The 25,365-nt window shown below is 43.7% G+C and overlaps 2 protein-coding genes across 11 annotated transcripts in view; one reads left to right on the top strand and one right to left on the bottom strand.

Annotated features, from left to right (window-relative positions):
- Positions 1-25,365, top strand: part of NSUN6 (NOP2/Sun RNA methyltransferase 6) — a 93,327-nt gene that overhangs the window by 38,327 nt on the left and 29,635 nt on the right. The window contains exons 1-5 of one of the 10 annotated variants that reach the window (XM_060280795.1): positions 16,228-17,099; positions 20,086-20,232; positions 22,239-22,348; positions 23,882-24,037; positions 24,874-24,953. In XM_060280795.1, coding sequence (XP_060136778.1) covers positions 22,274-22,348; positions 23,882-24,037; positions 24,874-24,953 — 311 coding nt within the window. In that variant the 5' untranslated portion in view covers positions 16,228-17,099; positions 20,086-20,232; positions 22,239-22,273. The other 9 variants (XM_060280797.1, XM_060280796.1, XM_035129862.2 and 6 more) reach the window with 9 other exon arrangements.
- ARL5B (ADP ribosylation factor like GTPase 5B) lies at positions 2,632-16,077 on the bottom strand. Its single transcript, XM_035129868.2, has 6 exons — positions 15,567-16,077; positions 13,018-13,078; positions 11,249-11,396; positions 9,876-9,959; positions 8,935-9,086; positions 2,632-8,447 (listed from the first exon to the last, which is right to left on the bottom strand). The coding sequence occupies exons 1-6, from the start codon at positions 15,610-15,612 to the stop codon at positions 8,399-8,401; spliced, it is 540 nt and encodes a 179-aa protein (XP_034985759.1). The 5' UTR covers positions 15,613-16,077; the 3' UTR covers positions 2,632-8,398.

The following is a 25,365-nucleotide window of genomic DNA, read 5'->3' as shown; positions in this document are numbered from 1 at the left end:
TAGATAAATAGGTACCGCTCCGGCGGGAAGGTAAACAGCATTTCTGTGTGCTGCTCTGGTTTCGCCAGAAGCAGCTTAGTCATGCTAGCCACATGACACAGAAAAACTGTCTGCGGACAAATGTCAGCTCCCTTGGACAGTAAAGCGAGATGAACGCCGTAACCCAGAGTCGTTCGTGACTGGACTTAACTGTCAGGGGTCCCTTTACCTTTACCTTTTTATTCAAAGGCATGGGTGTTTGAGCTATAGGGCCTCTCTGCATACATCATGCTTCCTGTTTCTCCATGTTGATTCACTGTCCAAAATACACCTTTCACATCTCTCTGCCTGCTCTTAAGTCCAGCCATGAGTGTTCCTGACTGCTGTAGAGAAGGGCTCTTACATTAGAAGCCAGAAACAATGGAGGTGACATAAGCATCCTTCCAAGTGGTCTGTTGTTTGCCCTGGTAGGCCATTGCTGATCATTGGGGAGGCTGATTCTCTTGCTCCATCCCTAGTTGTGCAGTGCATGGCACTGGCAGACCTTTCCAAGTAGACTGATTTGTGGGGATTGACCTTTTGCATCTAACCTGGTGGAGATGGAAAAGGGGGGAAATAGGAACTTTGTGTATGTGTGTAGGCAGAAGGAGCTAAGGAAGCAGTGGCAGGAGCTTGGCAGGAGGAGAAGGTGGCGGCAGCGGCAGGAGGAGGAGTTGTAGCAACAGCCAGAGGAACAGCACCTGTGGCACAGCATGCAAATTAGTAGCGCCCACTCTCAGTCTCTCTAGCTAGGCTTGGGAGTGTAGGCACCAAATCACTTTCATCTTCTTTTTCTTCTTCTGCTTCTTCTATCACTCGTGGCTGAGTAAGATTGTCTTTCATGAAGACAGTCTTAACAGTGAGTCCGTAAGTGACTGTGGAGGCCAATTCTGGATCCACTTGTCCTTCCATAGTAGGGACATAGGTTTCCGGGCGGGAGTTGATAATGGTGAGGGTTTGCCGTGTGCCTTTCTCTTAGCACATTTCTCCCTTTCGTCCTGAGTTTGAGCATCTTTGAAGTCCATGACACCTTTGGTAAAGGCTGTTCTCCAATTGGAGCGCTCAGAGGCCAGTGTTTCCCAGTTGTCAGTGTTTATACTACTTTTTTAAGATTTGCCTTGAGAGAGTCTTTAAACCTCTTTTGCTGACCACCAGCATTACGCTTTTCGAATCACTAACCTGACATGGCTGGTGAGACATTCCTTCATCTCCTCCCTTGAAAAGTCCCAGCCAAGCACCATCTTGAGTGCTGGCACGGACAGCTCCTGACCCCAAGCAGTGATGCTAAGTTCCACGCAGTGCCTGGGGCCAGCATTGCCTCGCCATTGCTAGCCCTGTGAGCTGGTCACTGCGGCTGCATGGCCAAGCTGAGAATGGCTTAAAAAATGTGGCATGGGAAACGATACCTGCACATGACACAGCAACACGTGCTTTGGGGCGCCTCCTTTACATTTTGGCCGAGTTCCACTGGGTGGGTGGAAAAACTGTCTAGTCACTCAGCTTGTGTTGCGGCACGCCTCTCTCCTCTCTTGTTGCAGCACTGTCACTGGTATTTAAGGCTGTGTGCCGTCATTGACTAGAGTTGTGCTCACAACCCAGCAGATTTTTTCCCTTTAAAAAAACCCAAAACCTAGAGTAGCATTCATGAAAGTTGCACAAGACCCAAACTACTAGGCTGCACCTTTTCTGACTTAATTGTTCTATATTCTTGCTTCGTAACAGCAGCAAGAAACTTTTCTCTCAAGATGGCAATTGACACTAAATCATGTAAAACTACTCTTTACTGATGTGGTTTATTGCTTTTTGCTTCTGGATCTGATGCGATGTTTCTCTATCAAGCTTTGTCTTTGTAGGCATAACTAAAGCATGCACATGGAAACACCCAACTTGCTTCCCATCTCTGGAAGACGCTGCCCAATCTTGCCCAAATTTCCTATGAACTGAAGTTTCTTCTTTATCTCCACCATTTCATTAATCATTTCTGAAAGATACTAACCTGTCATATATTAGTAATCCACCTTGTAACCTTTTTGGACTATGACCTCATTCGTATTTGTTAATATTCTTATACCAGTTTGTTAGTTTGTTATAAGCAGCGTCATGCACCAGTAAAGTTTTAAGGCAACTGTCCTTTTCCTTTCTTCTCAAACATACCAAGGCCAGAAACAGCCTGTGGCTGTTTGATAATTACAAAATGGGTGAATTCTACAGTGTGGGACTGGGGTGAGGGAACTTTTTTTTTTTCAACCTGAGACACACACTCCCACACAGACCCATTTGCTAGAGGCATAAACATGGATGGATCAATGATGGTCACTCCATCTTCACCTGCATCCCAGCCACACAGGAAATAAGCAATTTATTTACTCCTTCCTTTCTCCATCCTGGCAAGCATCATTGTAGTTCAAGGAAACATTCTAGCCAGGCAAAAGCTCTTGAAGGGGCAAGAGGAAATGGTCTGGCAGTGATGGAAATTTTTTGCCCAAGATGGCTTGAACTGGTGACTCCGAGATCATGAATCTCATGCTCTTTCAATTAAGCTATCCCAGCAGTCCGAAAACATATGGAAAACCAGAGATTCCATAACCCTCTATTAAAAATAAGCCACTAAGCACCATGTAACTTATTACCATGTTTAAAATGATTTGGCTCACGATAAAAAGGGGCTTTCCTCAATTCCTTGCCATGGTAGTCCTCAAGATGGGGAAAAAACATACAGCTTAGATAATTCTAAGTCAGGCATCCCCAAACTGCGGCCCTCCAGATGTTTTGGCCTACAACTCCCATGATCCCTAGCTAACAGGACCAGTGGTCAGGGAAGATGGGAATTGTAGTCCAAAACATCTGGAGGGCCGAAGTTTGGGGATGCCTGTTCTAAGTCATGCGTTTAAGCTATTGAAGCAGCACCACAGTACTTAAGGTTGGAAGATGAAACACATGCACACCACAAGTACACATACAGCAGGATATTCATGGTGTGAGCAAAGGCTTGCCAACTCACTTCCATTACCCTCATGGGGAAAGGTTGCTTGAATATGTAAAATTGTCTCTGAGACAGCACATCGTCCTATGGAACGCAGCACAGGCAGTCATTCCGCTACCAGTGTAAAGACTAAGGCTGTGAATGCACAAACATTTACCCTACCTGAGGGACGTCACTGAACTCAGTAGGACTTCCTTCTAAAAAGACGTACCTGAGATTGCAGTCGGTTAACTAGCACTTGCAGTAACTGGCAAATTCATGCTGCCTTGCTGGAATGGAAAAGTTTATACTATTTTTTGGGTGTCAGATAAAGCTACTCTAAACCTTAAACTTTACAAAACTGAAGCAGCAACAAAACCAAGTGAGTGCTAGAAGGTCCTTCGTCCACCCTGCGGGGAAAGGATCAGTTTAAGGTCCCACATCTGTTCAGTTATCTGGACTACTCAGAGATGTGTACATTTTTGGATATAGCACCTCTCCAGCTTTACCTCTTAGCTCTTGAAAACACCTTCTGACATACGCAGTGTAAAATAAAACCATAACACACTTTCAAAAGAAAAGACGAAAAAGATCCTTTTTCAAACACATTCTTAGATCAAGTTCTGATGTACTCCAGAATTTTACCAAGTGATCAACGAAAAAGTGCTATGCAGAAGAGCATCAGTTTGCATGCAGAAGGTTTCAGGGAATGTCCCTCATCTGAATCCCTGGAGAGCCATTACCTGCCAGTGTAGACAATAATGAGTTAGGTGGGCCAATGGTCTAAGTCACATTGTCCAGCTTACAAGCTAAGCATCATTTCTACAAAAGCTTGTATTCTAAAGAGAAGCTTTGGTAATTAAGCACTGTCGGCTAATTCTTTATCACACAAGGGCATTCTTGCTGGACTTCAGCCCTAGTCAGACATTATAAATCCCTCATGGGATGATGAAGAGTAAGGATTAGTATGCTATTTCTACCCACCACTGCAGTTGCCCTTCACAAGTTGGAGGCATAATCATTGGGGGGGGGAGGGGGAATCACAGGCACCCTACTGGAATAGAGTAGGTTTCTATGGAATCCACTCCCACAGGAGGTAGGGACGATCACCAAACTTGGATAGTCTTTAAAAGATCAGACATATTCACATATTGCACTCATGTCCTGCTTGCAGGCTTCACATACCCAGTGTGCAAACAGGATGCTAGACTAGATGGGCCTTTGGCCTGATCCAGCAAGGTGTTTATGTTCTTAGAAGTTATCCCTCCAATTCATGGAGGGTGTAACGGATTAGCCCCAGGATGGAAGATTTATTACACCCTGGATTAGAAAGAGTTAATCCACCTCCAGCTTAACTGACAGTACATCTTTAGGAGGCAGGACAGTGCCCGGTTTAAAATTTTGGCAGTTGGAAGAGGAAGAGTGTGGTGAAGAAGAGGGAAGAAGGTTGTGGGGCCAGGATAGTGGTGGTTTAGGTTAGGCTTAGGATAACTTGAAGCTAAAGTCTGACAGAGTTAATGTATAACTGTAACTAAGCTTGTAAACTTATGCATCGTTAAGAAAAGAAAAACCTATGTTCTCAAGAAAATAAAATTCATCTTCTTTTTGTGCCAAAGAGTATCGTCTTGGTTATTCCAGCAGCGTATTAAAACTCACAGAGGTGGAGACTCAGAAAAGGGCAAAACTTATTTAAGGAAAAGGGGATAGTTTGTGTCCTAGAGTCACACAGGAAGGGCAGTATGGTGAAAACGTAGAGTGCCATAAGTTTGCCAGGGTGATATGGCAGACTGATACAGTGGGGATTTGAGTTGAGGGAGTCCCTGTTCTGTAGGCAAGAGGTTGTTCATTCAAATAGCCCTGAGTGTTTGTGAGATCAGGCCACGAAAACTGGAATTAGACTCTCTTTACTGAGAAGCCCAGAATTGAGCACTCATCTCCACTCTCCCTCATCATGTTTTTTTTCCTTAATGCTGGTTCTGTGTTCTTTTTTCAATTGAAATGGTGCAACTAATTTTTCACCGTTGAAATATTCAAATTGCAACACACCAAAGTTAAAAATAGATGTAACGGTTCCAGTCCAAAGAGCCAGTTTACATGCATGCAAAATTACTGTATATATGCCCCCTGGCAGAGCTCTTTTACTGGCAAATCAGTCCCCACTTCTCTTCTTGCCCTTTTCAGAGTAAATATTGCACTAGCAGTATTTGTAAGCGTAAAAAACATAAGTCTTGCTTTACACAGCCAAGCACTTTAATTCACCCCAACAAAATAATTACATTGCAATACCATGCTGATCATTTGTTATAAAAGTGTACAAGATTGATAAACCACACTTCCATGTGAGTGATCAAATGACAAAACATTATTTTGGACAAAAAGGGCCATGTTTTTCAAACCCTGTGGCATCATAAGTACAGCTTAAACACTGAATGCTTCCTTGCCTAATGGTAAATTCACAGTTCCTGTGCAGCTCTTAAGCAAAGCCAAGATGAAGAAGGCAGGACAAACTGGAAAAATCATGGTATTCTCAACAGACAGGTAGTACCAGTAAAGAAAAATCTCTTCCAATTTAGCACAAACATCCCTGAAGAATTTTATTTTTTTATGACCAGGGACTAAGATCAGAAATAGACTTCATTTGAAATGTATTAGTTAAGATGCTAAGAAAAAAGTTCTAAATATATTTCAGTAGATATGAAAACATACACAGGGAGGAACCATAGCTGAACAGAATACATGCTTTGCATGCAGAAGGTCCTAAATTCAACCCAAGGCATTGCCAGCTTAAACAAGGAATAGGTTGCAGGTGATGAGAAAGACCCCTGCCCAAGTCAACAATACTGGGCTATAGGAACAAGGAGCATCACACATATAAGGCAGCTTAATCTAATCCCAACCAAGGTCTTCGGTTTGATGCTTAGCTTATACCTCTAACTCTTGCCGCGTGTGGCTTTCAGCAAATATAATATTGCACATCTGATTTTACAGGAACATGTGCCTATATTCGACAGTGCAAGTCAAAGGAGTTGACACCATTAAGAGAAAAAGGCCCAGATCTCACTGCATGTGTTTGTTTGTTTTTGACAAGCCCAGTGATGAAAGCTACTGTACCATTGTTTGGCATGCTACAGCTGAACAGAAAGAAGGCAAACTGACACGAGTTCACCCCTTACACATTCCAACAACAGAGGCAAACAACAATTGCTTTCAAACTGAATTGCTGAGGGAGACCACAATTCCAAAGTGTGAGGTGTTATTTTCTTACAGAACACCATTTGCCCCCCCCGGGGGGGGGGCGGCCTGGAGAGAAAAAAACTGTGCGCACGAAAGTATGTCACCTTCACTGGGAGAAAAATGAACCCAATGGAAATCCAGTTCATCCCCAGTTGCAATGCAGTATTTCTACCCCACTCCACACACAAGTTAAGCCACAAAGGGCAGCTGTTCTGCAGCCTCTGAAGTTGTCTGGCATTTCAGGGAAGTACTGAATACAAGAGCTTTCATGTAATGCTAAGTGTCAGATCACCAGCATTGGCTTAAGACAGAAATCAACCGAGAGGGGAATCAACTGACATTATAGAAGGCAGACAAAATGGTTTTTAAAAACACCACAGAAGACTGTTACTGAAAAATGTACAGTGATTTCTTGGTGTGGGGACGACGACGAAGCAAACCACTTTAATGCATTAGTTAATGCTTTTTGTCGAAAAGCCTGTTCAATTTGTGCCAACAGAGTAGTTATTTTCAAGCGTACTTTTTGCTCTAATTCTCTCCAATGGAGATGTAGCTAGGCCTCACACACATTTTTCAAGGTGTGTGCATACTTTACATACGCAATTCAAATAAACGGTTTCTGTGCCACAATCATTCAGAATCCGATTGTAGAACTTCACTGACGAGAAGCGGAATATCCAGAGAAATGTGGCTTTTCCAAAGGATTGCACTTGCTTGGAAGGAGCAGGTCCACAGCCTGGGGGTGCTCCTGGACTGAGACCCGTTACTGGAGGCCTCAGTGGCGAGGGGTGCCTTTTCCCACCTCCAGCTGGCTCGCCATCTACAGTCCCTTTTTCACAGAAATGACTTGGCCACTGCACTCCATGTTCTAGAGACTTACAGATTGGATCTTTGCAATGCCCTCTATGTGCGGCTGCCCTTGAAAACAACTGGTCCAAAATGCAGCAGCCAGATTACTGGCTGAGGTTCCATTTAGATTTCACACAAGACCTTAAAAACACCACGTTGGTTTGCCAGTTTGTTTCCGGGTCCAATTCAGGGTGCTCATGTTAAGTGTTTAAAGCCCTAAAGATCTCAGGCCCAGATATCTGAAAGACCACCTCCTTCTCTACAGATCCTCTTGTATGTTAAGATTGGCAGAGGCGTACTTCAACCACCCTAAGACAGGGGTGCAGTGGCCTACGGGAGCACATCCACTGTGGCAGACCCCAAGTTGTGGAATTCCCTCCTTCCTTCACTATACATTTTTGGGGCAGAAGACATAACTCCTCATCTGCCTTTGACACCCTGAGATGTATACTTCGTAGGACCCATCCTATTTTTGTGATTGTGAGCCGTTTTACTGCTTTATTTTAAATGGTTGCAATGCTCCTTGGCACCTAAGGATGAAGGTTAGGTAATACAGAAAATAACAAATACAATGCTGAATGTTTGGCTTTCACGCACTATTACGAAACAATGTTGTTAGAGAAGACATGCTTCCACTTATTTGAACACTTTCCCCTATTCAAACCTGCATTGCTAAAACACAATGCAATCAATTTGTCCCCCTTGCCAACATGCAGCATATTCACTGATTTACTAAAAACAAAAACAAACAAAAAAGTCAGGTAAACCGAATATATAAAACACTTAGCAGTCAATTTAAGGTTTTTCTTTTAAAAAAGGTGTATGTTCACCAAGTCATAAAATGCAATACATAAACAAAAAGGCAACAACAGCAAATAAATAACTTTCAATGTTAGAGAATTCCTGTAGTGTGCATCAATATTTGAACTCCCGATCACCTGGAAACACGTTGACTTTAGTACCCATAACCTTAGGATTCTTAAAGCTAATTGTTGCAGCATAGAAACAGGAAAGGAAGGAGACCGACCTATGTTAGAGGCTATTACCGTAAGCAGCAAGAATAAGGAGCATTTTCAATGGCAAATTGTTACAAGGCAGTCATTTAGCTTATATAGGAGAGCTTTCATATAGTCCCACTTGTTCATCCATCCAAGATTAGTGCATTTTAAAAATGTTAAAAAATACTTTTGAGTTTAAGTTCAGCTGCACTTGATTCAAGTGTTGCTTGTGGAGGTTTCAGAAGTTTTAAGTTAAATTTGTTGCTGCCTCAGCAGCCAAGTGTACCGCAAATGAGTTTGTCCATAGGAAAGTGTCACTTTGACTCCAGAAAAGAAGTTATCTTACTCCTATTCGGGAAGTCATCCATTCCAGGCCTTGGCACAATCTGAAAAAGGGGAAGAAAACCCAAGTCTTAATAATAAACATACAGGGTACAAAATCACTATGCTAAGTGTCACCAATTTTTGCTTTTCTCTGCTTATGTTACCAAAGTATTAAAACCATCTTACAAAACATTTTTTTAAAAAAAATAAAATATTTTGAATCAAATAAACGTGAGCGTGCTGCTGGGGGAAAAAAAACCACACTTCTATTACTACGACAAATTGTGTGTTCAAATGCACGTTGGTAATTGGAGGCCTTTCTGAAAGCTACCTGGGAATACTGTGAGGGATATGAAGTTTTTGGAGATCAGTAGAAGGAGCACATGAGCCTGAGGTTTTGCTTGGGCTCATTCTATCTTTCAGACTTTTGGAGCGCAGCACATTGGGTATTCCTGTGCTAACCCATGGCTTCCTGTCGAGCGTGAATACTTTCCGACGAGTTACCAGTTTCTGTTACACAAGCATTTATTTGCCACTATGATAACTTACCCTTCTCCCGTTAGCGCACAACAGGATTGAATGTGCCACGGGTGATCCTTTATGGAACTAAGGGTGAGGTACTTGGAAATTTCAGCTGCCGACATACAGCCTTTCATATCTTGCTTATTTGCAAAGATGAGAACTGCAGCCTTCCGCAAATCCTGTAAATGACATGTATTTAGAAAATTTATGTTTCCATGGCCTTAACAGCTACATAATCCTTGATATTTTTTTTAAAAAAGCAAAAATAGATATTTTCCACTATATTTAAGGTTGCATTAGTTGCAATTCTGCCAATTGCCTAAGCATAGGTTGTAGATTTGTTCCTGCTACGCTTTCCCTTCCAAAGCATCAACTCTCATCACTAGTCTCAACACTAGAATATGGTTAAAGCCAACCAAATCAGAATTCATTATGATGTATATGGAGACAAGTACTAGACTTTTTTTTAAAAAAAAAATCCAATTAGGATGCAATCCTGTACCCAATGTCCTGGGTAGAAGTCTCACTGAACTCAAAAGCCTAGTAAAAATGTGTAGGATTGTGGAGATTAGCTAATGCTCTTCATTTCTGTGGCTATTTTTAAAAAGAATAGCTTGGATCCAAATATGCTGTTTCAAAAGCAAAAGGCACTAGATTTACATAAGGGAAGTGCCCCCCCCCCCGGGCCGCCTGCTCCTGAGGGGCAATAAATATTTCACACTGTAAGGCAGGCATCCCCAGACTTCGGCCCTCCAGATCATCCCCGACCACTGGTCCTGTTAGCTAGGGATCATGGGAGTTGTAGGCCAAAACATCTGGAGGGCCACAGTTTGGGGGTGCCTGCTGTATGAGATGTAGCAAACCTTGGGGCTCTGCCAATTTCCACTTGTGTAATATTTTGGGCAATGCTTCGTGTCCCAACCATTGTATGTATTCTTAGAATGCACACAGGATATAGAATATCGTACCTCATGTGCCAACATTCGGTATAGTTCTTCTTTTATGATAGATAGTCTCTCTCGGTCAATGCTGTCCACTACAAGGATAATAAACTGTGGAGAGAGAGAGAAAAAGGTGGACAAAAAGCTAAAAGTAGCCACCATGTTTCCAAGTAAGGTAGGACTGAATGAAAGGATACATTTGTGTTACAACAAAATGTCTATATAGGCACACATGTGTTCAACTTGCGCATGATCATTGGGAAATAAACGTTGTGATTCAAACCTGGAAATGGTGAGAGAGAGCTGGAGAGTTCTCGTGGTTTGTGAGAAGACCCTCCCTAGAGCCCGAAGAGGGATTTTTCTTTTAGATTATGAAGGAGCAGGGCTCAAACACTGGCTTGAAAATGGCATGCAGGGGCTCCTGCTGTTGCTGCGCTACCACGCTCATCACCTGAGAGGCAGGGAAGACGCTTTGCAGCAGGTCTCACTTGCACGACTTTTCCAGCCTCTCTGAGGTCCCAGAGCTTGTGGATACTTTTTTTGGGGGGGTGCTCTTCTGCTTCCATAGTGGATATGGATATCAAAAAAAGGTTCCTGTCTTAAAAAGCTTACTGGCTCCGGCACTGAACCCAAAATGGCATGCAGGAGCCCTCTCTGCTGCTGCTGCTGCTGCTGCTGCTGCTGCTGCACCACCCCGCTCAACAGCTGATGGGCAGGAAGCCGTTCCCTGCAGTGGGCTCAGCTGTGTGGCTTCTCTGCCCTTCCTGGTGAGACTGAGGACGAAGGGGGGGGGGAGGGAGTATCTGCTGCCCCTTAGATCACTCTCGCTTGGCTCCTACCCTTCCAAACAAAAGGGGGGGAGCCACTAAAAACCCCCAACAACTTTCAAACTCCCTACTTACACATATTTTGCTTATGCGGGCGGGCTCCCCTGTGTAAGTGGGGAGTCCCCTGTACACAGCATTCTTTTAACTTCCTACTGCTGTCTGAGGCAGTGCAGGGCAGGGAAAGTGAGCTCAATAAAACAAGATGGCAATAGCAACAAAAGCAGTGTCTGGATCCTTGTTGCTTCCACACAGGCACACTAGAAAGAGTCAGGAATGCTTCCCAGTTCAACCCCATCATTCATATTTACCAGAGATCAACACCAAGAGCTCATTCTTATGGTGGGCCAAGGAAAGGGGAGCATTTCCCATGGCCTGAAAAGCCTCTCAGAGGCTTAATACAAAAAAAAACTTTTCTACTGCTTTCTCCTCAGCTACTTCCCTTCCTCTCTCTCGGATCTTGCTTTAAGCCTCGTGGGCCAAGGTGGATGGAACCCTCAGAAAATTGTCACGCACATTTGCCAGCACAGTCCTGGGTCTTTTGAGTTGCCTAAATCAAGAACAGCATCAACATACCTCTGTGTTTGAATAATAGGTATTCCAGGACGATCTTAAAGACTCTTGTCCTCCAATATCCCACATGAGGAAATGGGTGTTTTTAACTACTATTTCTTCAACATTGCTTCCTATAGTGGGAGAAGTGTGGACCACCTCGTTCATCAGGCTAAAGGGGGTGAAAAAGTGGAATGTTTATCAAGGTCATCCATACAGAAATACGCCATCATAAAACAATTCCTGTTTTTTGATTAAAAGAAGACTGTACAGAAAATAGCTCAATCAGAATTTATCTGAAAATGCTCATTCTTTATTTTTATTTAAATTTAAGCTCTTGAGAAAAAGCTTTTAGGGTTTTCATGAAATTCTTCCATATGATCACATGTGTGTGCTTGTAACTGTTCAAAAAGATTCTGATGATCTGGAAGGCAGGCAGTGAGCTCACAGCTGCCTCTCAAGATGAATAGGTATATCTGTGATCAAAGAGAGCTGCCAGCTCACTGTGTTAACAATCCTGCCTTTTATTAATATGGTTGTATATCCATGGGCGCAAACATGTAGAGCAAGCTAACTGTCCCTTTAGTAAGATGGTAAGCAATTATATATTGCATTCTATAATGTACCCTTAGAGTCAGGGTGGATTTGATTTAAATATTTTTTTTTACAGAAAAACTCATTCTTGCTGGTATAATCTTAATATTTACAATCAGATGAAGGTTTCATTTTTGGAATAATAAATTTTCAGAGTCGTTTTTACAGTTATATAAAAATTACTGATTTGGTTATACTATTATAAATATATAGATCAATAATTATTGTGAGGTTTAGTAAGTTAACTGTTTATATTTGGACAACTTTTCTGCTGTACTTTATTGGAAGGAGAACAATAATCATTCCCTTAATAACAATTTAAGCAATTTATTTAACCAAAACAATGACATTACAGTATAGCATATGTATCCATGTTTGTTAACTGATGTGGTTAAACTTAAAAAAAAACTTTGAGTTTTAGCACACATGAAAAACTTAAACAAATCCTTATTTCCTGATGAATAGCCTTTGGACTATAATGTAACTTAAATAGAAAGATTTTTCCTCCAAAAGCAATTTTTAAAAAAATCCCCTTTAAAAAAATGATTTAATTTTTTTTAAAAAAAATCTGAATTTTGCTTTCTTTTTAAAAAATCATTGATTTTTATCCACCCTGCTTAGAGTTACATAATGCAAAGCATTCTATATGTAACATGATTAGCAAAGCTATATAATAACTAACAAGATTCCACCAAACTGGTTTTTCCCTCCTTTTTAGAGCTTATCTATATCCTCCTGCAATATCAGCCAGCTACCTGTTTGCCACTTTTATAGCCACAGCTTCTGACAGTTATAATAGCTACTGCACTATAGTGAAGTAACATTGTATTGCCCACATTATACCATAACCCAAGTAGGTGATATGTCAGCCACAAGATTTTATCCTTCCACAAATGGTAATAGCTGGGCTGACTGATGGCTGATGAACTCTCTGCATTTATGAATGACTTATAATTAGAGAGTCTGACATACTGGAAGATCATAGGAAAGCTTCCATTTATCCGCTCAAGTCTGAAAAAAAATTCAAGCTTCAAAGACAACAGGATTCCTAGACCTTTGAAGCTGGATAATTTCAAATATTTTGACAGACAGGCCGTCCCAAGTTCTCTTTGTGCTTAAAAACCCTGCTCCAAGTGTTGGTTGAATTATGAACAGTATCATATCTGAAGGAATGAATGTTATCTTGTTAAAATACTTACAACTGGTATAGAATGGTGGTCTTTCCAGCATTGTCAAGGCCCACAATTATCACTTTGTGTTCTACAATACATAATAGTGAACAGTTGTAAGATGCTGTAAAGTTGAGGTTATCAAATACCATAGATGATCTGAAAGTGTAATACAATGATGCTTCTAGATTTTTCTTGGTGTAGTAGTTCATATGACCACCTGGATAGCTATCAATAAGCATTTCCCATATCAACTAGGTAAGACAACCTCTACCCATATTTTCAAGAACTCAATCCCCGCAAGCCTTTTCTGGCTCCCCATAGATTAATTTTGCTGTGTTTTGCGACTAGATGTGAGCCCCCACCCCATCCTTGTTACTCCAAACACGTTGAACATTTTCCTCCCCACAAAGACTGGAAAATGTATCTAGGATAGAAAACAACAGTGGTCTTTTGACAGCCAATGATGCCTCTATGGCTGTTTTCCAAAGTCAACAGGTGTCATTGAAAAGCAAGTATGAATTACTTAGAAGCCCATGAGCTCATTACCAACCAAGCCAAAGCTGGCAAATAAAGAGTGAAGAGTAGCTCCCTGGAAGTCTACCTTTCCAAGCCTCAGCAGCCCATGATAAAGATAAGATTGTGAGCTATCAAGCTCAGTGGTCTTCCCTCTTTCCCCAGTGCAACTCTTGCAAAGATGCATCTTTGCTAAGACAACCTACCACTGTCACTCTCCACACCATTTCCGCTATTCTTACCAGTCTTTCAATGAAGCCATTACAGAATGAACTACTGCCAAGCAGGTATTGTTTTTGGCAGTAGTTTAAGAGTGGTGCGCACATTAGGTCTGCATATGGAAGCTGTTGAGTGTTTCTACGTGGTGTCAAATCCAAGCAGCAGGTCTTAAGTGAGAAAGAACCTCATGAAGTTCATCCCACACTGGTGGCCAACCACAGGGCAAGAGGTTTTGCACAAACCCGTGGGATGAGCAAGTCTTGCATGATAGCTGTTGCATCAAGCTCTTGTTACATGAAACCACTGTTAGTTTCTTTAGCTCAGAGGTTCAATATCAGCACCATGTAATTAAAACAATATATGTTTGTGTGAATTCTTTATTCAGTACCTTCAAGGTAGTGGAGTTATTGATTATGCCTCATAAAATGTTAACAGATACTCCATTAAGAAAGGAATGCACTAAGGCAGCTTTGCATGCCACCCCCACACCTTAGGAACGACATCAGAATGGCTTCTTCATGTATATATCTGGCATGCTATTTTAGCTTAAAGAATGCAAGGCAGATGCTGCATTGCTGGAGTTTTTAAAATTAAAACAGATTGCTGTTGTATAAAAACAGCAGTAACCACCATGCCTTGGAGAACACAGATGCATTTATTATGCAGGCAAAGCATATACGTCTTGCAAATCTGAACAGAGAGAAGGAAAAAGGGTCAGCTGGCAATATGACTGTTCTCTGCAAATGCATTCAAACAGGGTGTTTTCTCAAGCAACACAAAAGAAAAATGAAAGAAGTTGGTTCCTAAATTGTTACAGACGTTGCAACATTTTAACACAAATTTATTACTTCCTGCACAGCATTTTACCAACAGCCAAGGCTGAGGAACTCAACGGAATTTCTCTACATTTTGGGGGGGAAACCCAAACTCCAACTTTAACTTTTCTCCGCATTCCTGTTCACAGGTTCTGTATACTACCAGTTGAAATCTGCTGGCACTTAGCATCTTACAATCCACAGGCTAATTGACTTCCTGGCCTCCCCATTATTCACCCCTGTTGTTCATCATACCTATTCATCATACCTCACCTTCCCGCTGACTCAAAACCAGCCCTTGTTGCCCTGTTTATATTAAAACACCTTTGGTCAAACAGACAGATAGGATACTCCTACTCACAGCAAGTAGCCTCCTCTACCCTAATTTCCCAACTTTACTATGTTAACTTTTCACAGTTCTTTCCTTTCTCAAGGCCACTACTTACCCCATTTTACTGTATTCACCCTATTGTTACTTCGCCCTGTCAAAATAAATAAATAAAAACGGTCCCCTCTCCCAACGCCACTCTTGCCTTTTTCGTACACCTTCGTAACATGGGAGATCCCCGCAAAAAAGACCCCGAGTGGCCAGTCATACACTTCCTCCTCGGCCTCAGCTACCTCCAAGGGCTCTTGTGAGCATACGGTAGGTGGGTAGGGGAAGAGAACCATGAAGGATGCCCCCTCCTTCCTTGGGAGAAAGGGCCAAATAAATACCCCCCCCCCATCCCACCCAATGCAAAGCAATACAGACACAACTGAGACATCCCCCAGGTCTCCTTACGATCACGACCCTCTCCCCTCCTCTGCGGTATTGCTGCCCTACCTCAACCGAGTCGTCGTCGTCCGTCCGCCCCCCCCCCCCGCGTCCCCGTTAAAGGGAAGCCCAGGAAACCCTCCCGCCCGCCCCGAGACGAAACCCTCCCGGCAAAAATGCCACACGGAGCAGCAAAAGCAGCAGCCCCGGGAGCGGCGGCGCAGCAGGTGCAGGTGCCCCTACAGCCCCAGCCGCCGCCCCGCTCTACTCACCCTGGTTACAGAAAAGGCTCCACAGCTTGGCAAATATCAAGCCCATCCCGACTTGGCCAGCAGAAACCGCCGACCTCCTCTTCCGCCGCCGCTGCTTCTGCTGCTGACGAGCGTCTTCCCTCCTTTCCGTCGGTTCTTTCTTCTCGTGGCCAACGCGGCGGATAAAGTGGGAGGGGCCTAAGCCCCGCCCCGCCTCCTCCTCCTCCTGTTCTCAACCACGGCAGCGGCGGGAGAGCCTTCTTTCCGCAAGCGCGCTAACGTCACCGCGTACGCAGGACGTACATTCCACGACTGCCGCTGACGAAAGGCCGAAACTGGGATAAGGGTGGCGGTTTCCCGCGCATGCGCACACCCTCCCAGAGTGTGACGGGGTGGTGTTTTTTTTTTAGTCGTGGTCATTGATTTCAATTGCTCTTCGGTAAAAAACGGTGAAAGCTGATACGCCCGCCCGGACCGTTTACATTATGTGCGAAGCAGCGCCATATGAGGGGCGCCAGAGCCGAGCCTTTTCTGTTGGCAGAAAAGGCGCCGGAAGTGACTAGTATCGTTGCGGTCTTGTGCCCGCTTCCCTTTGGACGAGGAAGGGGCAGGGCGGGACCGCTAGAGTGACGTCATCCTCCGCTCCGGACGTGAGTGGCTGAGGGAGGCGTTCTTTTCCCACGCCCGTGGTGAATAGTTTGCCTCTTTCAGAAGGTTCCTGACAGGGACAGGTGGTTTTTTCCACCCGGAGTTAGATTTTAATATACAAATATCCCGCAGCCGTGGCTTAAAGTCGATTTTCGCTTCTGACTTCCGATGCAGATTATTAGAGGAGTAACACCATAGAAATGCGAAGATACTCAGTAGTGGCGGTCAAAGGCTATTTTCTTTTTCTTTTGTAAAAACAAGTTCGGATTGTAAACTACTCAGTCTCCACGAGGGCTCAGTTGTGCAAGTAAACTCCCCTGCCCACGCCACGCCCAACTCAGCATTTTGGAGTCAGCACATTTGATTCTGTAGAAAAGGTGTAGGCAGCCATGTCGAAAGATTCTTAAGCCACAGTAGGGTAGTACGTACCTCTATTTAATAAGGTTTAATAGAGTCTGCTAGGTTCTAATAATTGGCATCCTGAGGAGGAAGACATTTGAGCTTTTATAGTACAACTTGCTTCTAAGTACACATGTAGGCAATAATCTGCAATTCGGGAATTATGGGATAACCAGCTTCATATAACCAACATGGTTAAGTTTAATTAATACATGAAGGGGTTAATGGCATAGAGTAACCTGTCCTGCCAGGCTTAGCTAGGTCACTCCCTCCCATCTTGGGAGGGGGGTAATCAATGCCCTTGCCTTCCATCTACCAGAGAAACTTAGTGTGTGAAGAGGCTAAGGTAGTTGCTACATCTTAGCTGCATGGCTCTTTACAAGCCATTGTTGTGTTCCTGTACCAATAATTTAGGAACGTTCACCACTGTAACTGAGCCAAGTTTTACTGCCTGTGTTTTCTGACTGATTTATGGGAAATCACATGAACCTGACCTTTGGAGAGTTTGTAAGTAAACCATTCCTAAATGTGTAGTTTTTTCTATGATGAGGGAAAAGGGAAACGTTGGAGGGAACTCACAAGGGCATATTTTAAATGGGTCTGTTTCAACGCTTTACTTTGCTGCATGCTTTTGTGATTTTAAATCTCATCAAAGAGCACTTGCCTCAAACTTGAATCTTAGCATTCAGGAAGTATCCTTTTAACCTATTTTTCCTTGCCAACCACTTCATTTAAGAATGACCCCAGAAAGCTTATACCGGGTAGTAGAAGGGAAATGTGATTATTTCTCTCTTCACCAAGTATTAATAGAATCAGGATGATTACAGAAGCAATAACAAGTGTAATAACTACTGTATGTAGATTATCAATATTGTTGATATAGATAATATAGATTATCAATATTGTTGATAGCACAAGTTTATGCATATTTAGTTGCAAGTAAATCCCACTGTGTTCAGTGGATTTTACTCCCAAGTAAATGTGCATGGGATTGTGGCATAGGGCCATTACCCTGGGATTCATCTTCTCTGGTGATCACTCGTAGCTGCGTTAGATTGTCTTCCATGAACACGGTCTTAACACTCCCTCTGCAAGTGATTGTGGAGGCCAATTCTGGATCCACACATGCTTCCACAGTGAGGACATACCGGTAGGTTTCTTGGTGGGAGTTGATCACAGTGAGGGTTTGCCAAACATGCCTTCCTCTTAACATGTTTCTCCCTTTCATCCTGACTTTGAGCATCTTCAAAGCCCATAACACCTTTGGTAAAGGCTGTTCTCCAATTGGAGTGCTCGCAGACCAGTGATTCCCAGTTGTTGGTGTTTACACTACATTTGTAAATATTTGCCTTGAGAGAGTCTTTAATCCTCTTTTGTTGACCACCAGCATTACACTTTCCATTTTAAAGTTCAGAATAGAGTACAGTAGTTGCTTTGGAAAATGAGAATCAGGCATCCAAACGAAGTCCCACAAAGTTGATGTTGCAGAACCATTGCTTTGACACTGGTGCTCTTTGCTTCTTCCAGTACACTGGCATTAGTTCGACTGTCTTCCGAAGTGATATGTAACATTTTTCGGAGACACTGTTGATGGAATCTTTTGAGGAGGTGGAGATGGCGTTTATAAGCGGTTCATGTTTCACAAGCATATAGTAAGGTTGGTAGTACAATAGCTTTGTAAACAAGCATTTTGGTTTCCCTGTGAATGTCCCGGTCCTCAAACACTCTGCAGAAAGCTGGACTTGCAGAGCTCAGGTGGGGCTGGATTTCGGCATCAGTCGGCCCTTGTGGAAAGATAACTGCCCAGGTAGGAGAAGTGATCGACCCTTTCCAACATTACACAATTGAGCTGGATTTGTGGCGCTGCAGAGGGCTTTTTTGGGCTTGTTGGTGCAGTACTTTGGTTGTTTTGGATGTTGAGTGATAGGCCAAACCTTTCGTAAGCTTCTGAGAAGATATTTAGGATGGCTCGGAGGTCATCTTCTGAGTGTGCACACACGTCATCAGCATACTGAATCTCTTATGTCGGAAGTTATGGTAGCTTTACTCTTTGCTTTCAGCCTACTGTACTTAGATTAAAGAGCTTTCCATCTGTTAGATATGATTTCTACTGCAGTGGAGAGTTTCCTTTTAACAAAGTGTAGGATTATGGTGATGAAAATAATAGAGTTGGGGTGATAACACAACCCTGTTTAACACCTGATCCCAGTGTGAATGATTCACTTTGAGAGCCATTGTTATCTGTGATTGTTGCTGTCATATCATTGGAGGAGCTGAAGGATTTTCACAAATTTCTGATGGACAGCTGATTTTCAGGAGGACAGTCCACAGGGCATTACGATTTACAGTGTCAAAGGCCTTAGTCACGTTTAATAAATGCCATATAAAGGAGTTGGTTTTGCTCTCTGCATTTTTCTTGAAGCTGTTGAGCGGTGAATAACATGTCCTCTATCCCCCTAGAAGGTCGAAAACCATTTTGGGATTCAGGAAGGATAGCCTCAGATATTGTTAGGAGACTGCTAAGATACTTGCAAGAATTTTGCCAGCCACAAAATTCCCAAGAGATCCCAAGTAAATGTGCATGGGATTGTGGCATAGGGCCATTTCCCTGGGATGAAGCCTCACTGAATTCAGTTGAGTTTACTTCTGAGTATACATGCATAGGATAGTGCTGCTATTTGGCAAAATGTTTAGTAGCCATTATGAGCTTCTTGGGTATTTTGGTTTTTTGAATGCTTTGCTATTTGATGTAAAATATTTTGAATCCATGTATATTCATTAGGTCTGGAGATAAGGCAGAAATATGCTGCAACTATGTTGATAACACATGCTCAGCCCAGGTGGAGTGAGTGGAGCTGGAAAACACACTATAAAAAAACCCCCATAAAAATGGCACGGATCCACATTTTCTCTACATATACTGTCATAGCCCACTGGCCAGAGATTATACCAGTGACAGTGCTTTCAACTCCCCACCCCAGGTCACAGTGCTGCCATGCTCCCAGCATCAGCATCACATAACATGCAAGGCAACACCACAGCACACACACCCCTTTCAGGAGGGGCTTGAAACCCTTCATACAATTCACAGTATTTGAAAGAGGCTGGGGAATCTGTAGCCCTCCAGATGTTGCAGGACCATAACTCTTGTAAGCTCTGACCGTTGACTAAAATGGTTGTTGCTGATATAAGTCATAGAATCATAGAGTTGGAAGAGACCACAAGGGCCATCCAGTCCAACCCCCTCTCCTTAAAGACCTCCAAAGGAGGAGACTCCACCACACTCCTTGGTAGCAAATTCCACTGCCGAACAGCACTTACTGTCAGGAAGTTCTTCCTAATGTTTAGGTGGAATCTTCTTTCTTGTAGTTTGAATCCATTGCTCCGTGTTCACTTCTCTGGAGCAGCAGAAAACAACCTTTCTCCCTCCTCTATATGACATCCTTTTATATATTTGAACATGGCTATCACCCCTTAACCTTCTCTTCTCCAGGTTAAACATACCCAGCTCCCTAAGCCGTTCCTCATAAGGCATCGTTTCCAGCCCTTTGACCATTTTGGTTGCCCTCTTCTGGACACGCTCCAGCTTGTCAGTATCCTTCTTGAACTGTGGTGCCCAGAACTGGACACAGTACTCCAGGTGAGGTCTGACCAGAGCAGAATCCAGTGGTACTATTACTTCCCTTGATCTAGATGCTATACTCCTATTGATGCAGCCCAGAATTGCATTGGCTTTTTTAGCTGCTGCATCACACTGTTGACTCGTGTCAAATTTGTGGAGCACAACCGCTCACAAGTCGAGTACAACCTTTCACAAGCCATCAGCAGGCTTCCCACTCCACCTCACAATGCAGCTTCCTGGACAGGTCGCTGGCAGGGGGCACACAGCCCTCCTGTGACAAAGGCTCAAGTACCACCCTGGGAGGAAATGATAAGGGGTGGGGGGCGGCCAAGGGCAGCTACGGCTTCGCTGCGACAGCTCATTCAAAAGGGCTCTGAGCATGTGCAGAGTGCATGCCCCTGGCAGCTAAATAACCACTGGCCTCCCTTCTAGAGATGTGAAGATAGGAGCATTTCAAACCGGACATGAATTCTAATCTTCTGCTATTTTGTGCCTCCAGGGGCGTCTCTGTGTGGTCGGCTTAGTTGGCCAGTCTCTTATTCGATGCGATTCGCACACCCGCAAATTGTGAGCTGGGGTGGGGAGTTGAAATGAAAAGCACCCCTCTTTGGCGGGCACTGAAGGTTTTATTTTTATTTTTTTGCGGGAGGGGGCACTCCCAGCCCAGCAATAGTTAGAAGTCTTTGGCTACTGCCTCCCTCGTTCCCCTCCCCGCCTGGTAACCACATCCTCCCCCGAAAGCTCCATTGGCCTGAACGGAGCTTACTCGCGAGGAACCCGAAAGAACCGCAGTTTCGTGCTCTCGGGGTGGCCCCCTCCCCAGGTAGAGGGAGGGAGGGAGGGAGGGACGCGGGGCTGGGCTAGGACGGGGCGGCATTTCCTATCGCCTCCCCGGATGAGGGCAGGAGGGAGGCCGAAGGCAGGGACTGGGCGCGGCAATGCTCGGGCGCTGGGGTAGGCGAAGGGGCGCGGGAGGACGGAAGCCATGAGGGCCTCCGGGGTGGGAGACCCCGGTGCCCCAGCCCCGGGAGAAGAGGGGAAGCCGCGTCTCCGTGTTTAATCCCCGCCGGGGTCGCTCTCCGCGCCCGGCAGCAGATGGCGCCCCGTCCGAGGCAGCCGCAACGGAGGCCGGCTGTGCTTTTCGGCTCCTGAGGGGAAAGGGGAGCCCTTTGCAAATGGCCTCCCTCGAGGACACACGCACACCCCTTTTAAAACGGGTGGAAAGAGGTGTTAGGCGAAGTAGACACGGGACCGCATTTAACATGTAGTCCAAAGCCCCCCTCCCCCGGTTTCAAATCGGATTATAATGTCGCCACGCCTGTTTTGCAGAGGTGTTCGCAGCACCGACTAGAGGCGAATTTAAGGGCTCAAATTTGCGTGAAGCAAATCGAGCAGCGGTATTTCCCAGCAAAGTGCAGGATGTCTAGGCGTTTTGGGTAATGTCATGTGAACACAGGTGAAAAATCCAGCACTTTAAATACAGCGAGTGCGCTACAGTAAATGGAAGCGTGGACACAGCAGAAGAAGTTCGCTATTAGTACCGTAACTGCCCACGCCTGGAATATTAACATGCCAGTCCAAGAGGGGGAAAGATGGATGCAATGATAAGATTATTGGCAGGCCATTTTTTAAAATGGGCTTGGAATCTTGGCCTTGTTCCTCATGCTTCCTGCATACTAACTGTTGAACAGGACCATTTAGCTTATTTAGTGCCACACATTCTCATAGAATTTTAAATTATTGCTTCCATAATCATCACATTACATAATTTATGATACAACCAGATGAACATATAGCAGACAAAATGCTGCTTATTACTGCTATAAGCCATCATGCACTTTGGGAATGGCAATGTTTGGCTGAATGTTAAAGCTGGTGAAGTGACGAGGTCAACTTATGTCTTGCCTTAAATTTGTTTCATATTCTATGACAGTGTAGGAGAAAAAAAGATTATAAATGAAGCTTTTTAATCTGAATTTGTTTGGTTTTGAATTGTTCATGTGAAAATGATTTTCTTTCTCCAGATGTGTTCCAAAAAGAATAGGAGACAGTAAAGACTATGTCTGTTTTCCCCAAAATCTCATTGAGGGCAAAGGTTGAAGAGTACCTGAGGGCTACGTTTAAAAATGATGAGGTAAATACTGTAAAGCAAGTACAAGGAAGGAGATGTTTGGAAGAGGTACACAAATGTGGTGTGTGATGGCTGCTGTCAGGAATACTTTTAGTTCCAGCTAAGGTAGTTCCAGCTCAGATGATACCTGTCATTTATTTTATTTTTTAAAATTTAATGAGGCACGCTTTCTCTCTTATTTTAGTATGTCCGAGTTAAAAGATTTGGGGTGGATTCCTGACCCCTGCCAGTGGATCCTAGGTCAGCTCAGGTCCTCCCTGGAATTCCCCATTTGAGGACTGTCCACTGGCAGAGATTCTGTTGATGGCACTTACATTTTCCTTCACATTTGGTGGACAGAAGGGAGAGATGTTCCATGCCACTCCGCAGGCAGAGACTGTCAGGGCTGAGTGGAGGTATACTTTTGCCGAATCTACCCTCCCAGTCCAGCACAAAGGGAAGTTTGGTCAATCTTTTTGGCAAAAAATATATTCACAATAAATGCTTTTTTAAAAATCATTCATCCCATCCACAGAAGATCGTGGTGGGTAACAATCTTAACCAAATAGATTTTTTGAACAAAGCAGAAGATAATCATGCTTGCTTATTCCCAGCCATTAAATTCTTCCCCATTTAGGCTGTTGCTCATCAGTTGGTTAAGAATGTGTACCGGTACTTTAATTTATAGCTAATCCTACATGGATTTACTTTTCTCTTAGTACTCATGTTTAGGATTGCTATCTTACCCTAATGCAGCCCGTAAGAGGTATCATGCTTAATTTTTGTTAACCAGTACATGAACAAGTCAAGTGTCCTCCTAGGCTTGCATACCCTTTTCTCTTCCAACATGACGGAGGGGAGGAGTTTTCTTTTGCTTCTGCTTTTGGTTAACCACGGATTGTCATGTCATCCATACATACCAACAAATTGTGATTAATACTAATTCTGGTTGGTTCTAAACAAGCAAACTTCAAACCATGGTTTCTGAAGTTTGCTTAGTTAAATCAACTGTATTTAATGTTAACCACAGTAGGTAAAGGTGAAGGGACCCCTGACTATTAGGTCCAGTCGCGGACGACTCTGGGGTTGCGGCGCTCATCTCGCTTTACTTATTGAGGGAGCCGGCGTACAGCTTCCGGGTCATGTGGCCAGCATGACTAAGCCGCTTCTGGTGAAACCAGAGCAGCACACGGAAATGCCGTTTACCTTCCTGCTGGAGCGGTACCTATTTATCTACTTGCACTTTGACGTTGTTTCGAACTGCTAGGTGGGCAGGAGATGGGACCGAGCAACGGGAGCTTGTTAACCACAGTAACCATAGTTAAAAGTGGAAAATTCTGAACTTCTACCACTTTGGGAGGGTAAGGGGGGCAGTGTATACACCTGGGAAGAGGCTAGACTTATTCATGCCTATCTAAACCATAGTGTGATTCTATCCAAACCTGATATACTGTGGCTTAACTGGCTTGAATTTGAATCAACAATTCTGTACTCCTGGGATTATAGTATAAGCCACTATTTTTGCTGATCTAATGTATTTTATTCTCTTTTTTTAAGATCCTAACTGCTTTGGATGCAGTGGAAGCCGAGCGGAAATATGAATCTCTGTTAAATAATTTATCCCATCCACCAGCTTTCACAACTGTTCGAGTGAACACCCACCTGGCATCTGTGGAAGATGTAAGAGGTCTGCTTTCTGAAGAGATCCACAAGGTCTGTGTTGTGTCTCCTTACTACTTGTCTTGCCATCAGTTAATTCACTAAATGTGGTGCAACTTAGATTCACATTAGTAGATATGTGTAGCAGGACATTATGAAATGCTGTAATATTTTTTCCTGCCAAGTGCCCCCTGTCCTCCTACAAATACGGTAAGTACCATAGTTTGATTGTTTGGAATTTAGAGGCAGATTATGCATGGCAAGAGCAGGGTCACATTAGTATGGAGCCCATGCTAAAGCTTTTCTTGCCATGCCAGCTTTTAATGAGCAGGGAGCTTTTCATGCAGGGAAGCAGCAAATTAAAGGGGGAAATGCAAACATGATTTCCTTCATATTCAGTCTGCAGGTTTTTCTTTTTCTCTGTGTTTGATTTGACTCTGTGCCAGTTTCTAAGTGCTGCCCATGCAAGGCAGCACACTTTTTCTGTAGTCACTAATAATAATAATAATAAAATTGATGGGTTGGTCATACCTGTATAAGGAAGAGTAACTAAAAACAACAGCTCTGTATTTGGCAATCATTTTTGAATTCTGAAGTAAAGTCCACCACTGCTGTAACTATCTTGATTCATTAGCACTATGGCTATATTAGAGAGTCCATAATGTACTGTGACCTTAAACATTTCTGTCTAATGAAAATATTAGTGTATTTTTTTTAAAACTGTTTTAAATTGTTTAATTTGCCCTGAAACATCATGATGAAGGATGGTAAGAAACCTAGTACATAAATAATGACAAATAAATAATGTCAATGAATAAAATGGGTATAAAACACTCGGGTCCTTTTCATTAACCAAAAGAAATGTACTTTTTTTCTTCTTCCATATGTAGCAGTACACAAGTCTTAGTGTTCCGGTTCTTCGGCACCCAAAACTTCCTGACATCTTACTTATTCCTGTTATTGGGCCCAGGTCTGTGTATTTTAGAATTTTAATGTTAATGGAGTTTATTTCATCTTCTGATGGCTCATAGACTGATCTGGAGCATGAAAACATATGTGCTAGAGCAAATATTTAGAACTGGCATATTGGTCATTGTAAAATAGATAATGTTTTGCAGCAGAAGCCTAACCATGGGCTCAGGGCCGTCTTAACCTTATCGGGCGCCGTGGTGCAGGGATCCCTCGGGCGCCCCCCCCCACTGTCCAGGAAGCCCTGGCTGCCACGCCGATGGGAGGCTCGCGGACGGCTTCCCCGCAACGGCGCCCGCAGCCCAAGAAGAGGCGGGCAAGGGCGGCGCTGCCAGCAGGGCGCCGTGACTCGCACCGGCGACACCAAGCTCGCGCTCTGCCAGCAGTGCCAAGGCGCCGGAGGGGGCGGCCTG

This window comes from Zootoca vivipara, chromosome 12 (genome assembly GCF_963506605.1).
Source record: "Zootoca vivipara chromosome 12, rZooViv1.1, whole genome shotgun sequence".
Classification (NCBI taxonomy): domain Eukaryota; kingdom Metazoa; phylum Chordata; class Lepidosauria; order Squamata; family Lacertidae; genus Zootoca; species Zootoca vivipara.
This window is presented reverse-complemented; position numbering and strand designations above follow the sequence as displayed.

Bases quoted from the DNA above. Each gene is read 5' to 3' on its own strand.
- ARL5B (XM_035129868.2), bottom strand. From the start codon at position 15,612: ATGGGCTTGATATTTGCCAAGCTGTGGAGCCTTTTCTGTAACCAGG. The intron at 11,397-13,017 runs GTAAGTATTTTA...CACCCCCTTTAG, and splicing joins ACCACCATTCTATACCAGTT to CCTGATGAACGAGGTGGTCC. The intron at 9,087-9,875 runs GTACGATATTCT...TGTCATTTACAG, and splicing joins ACCGAATGTTGGCACATGAG to GATTTGCGGAAGGCTGCAGT.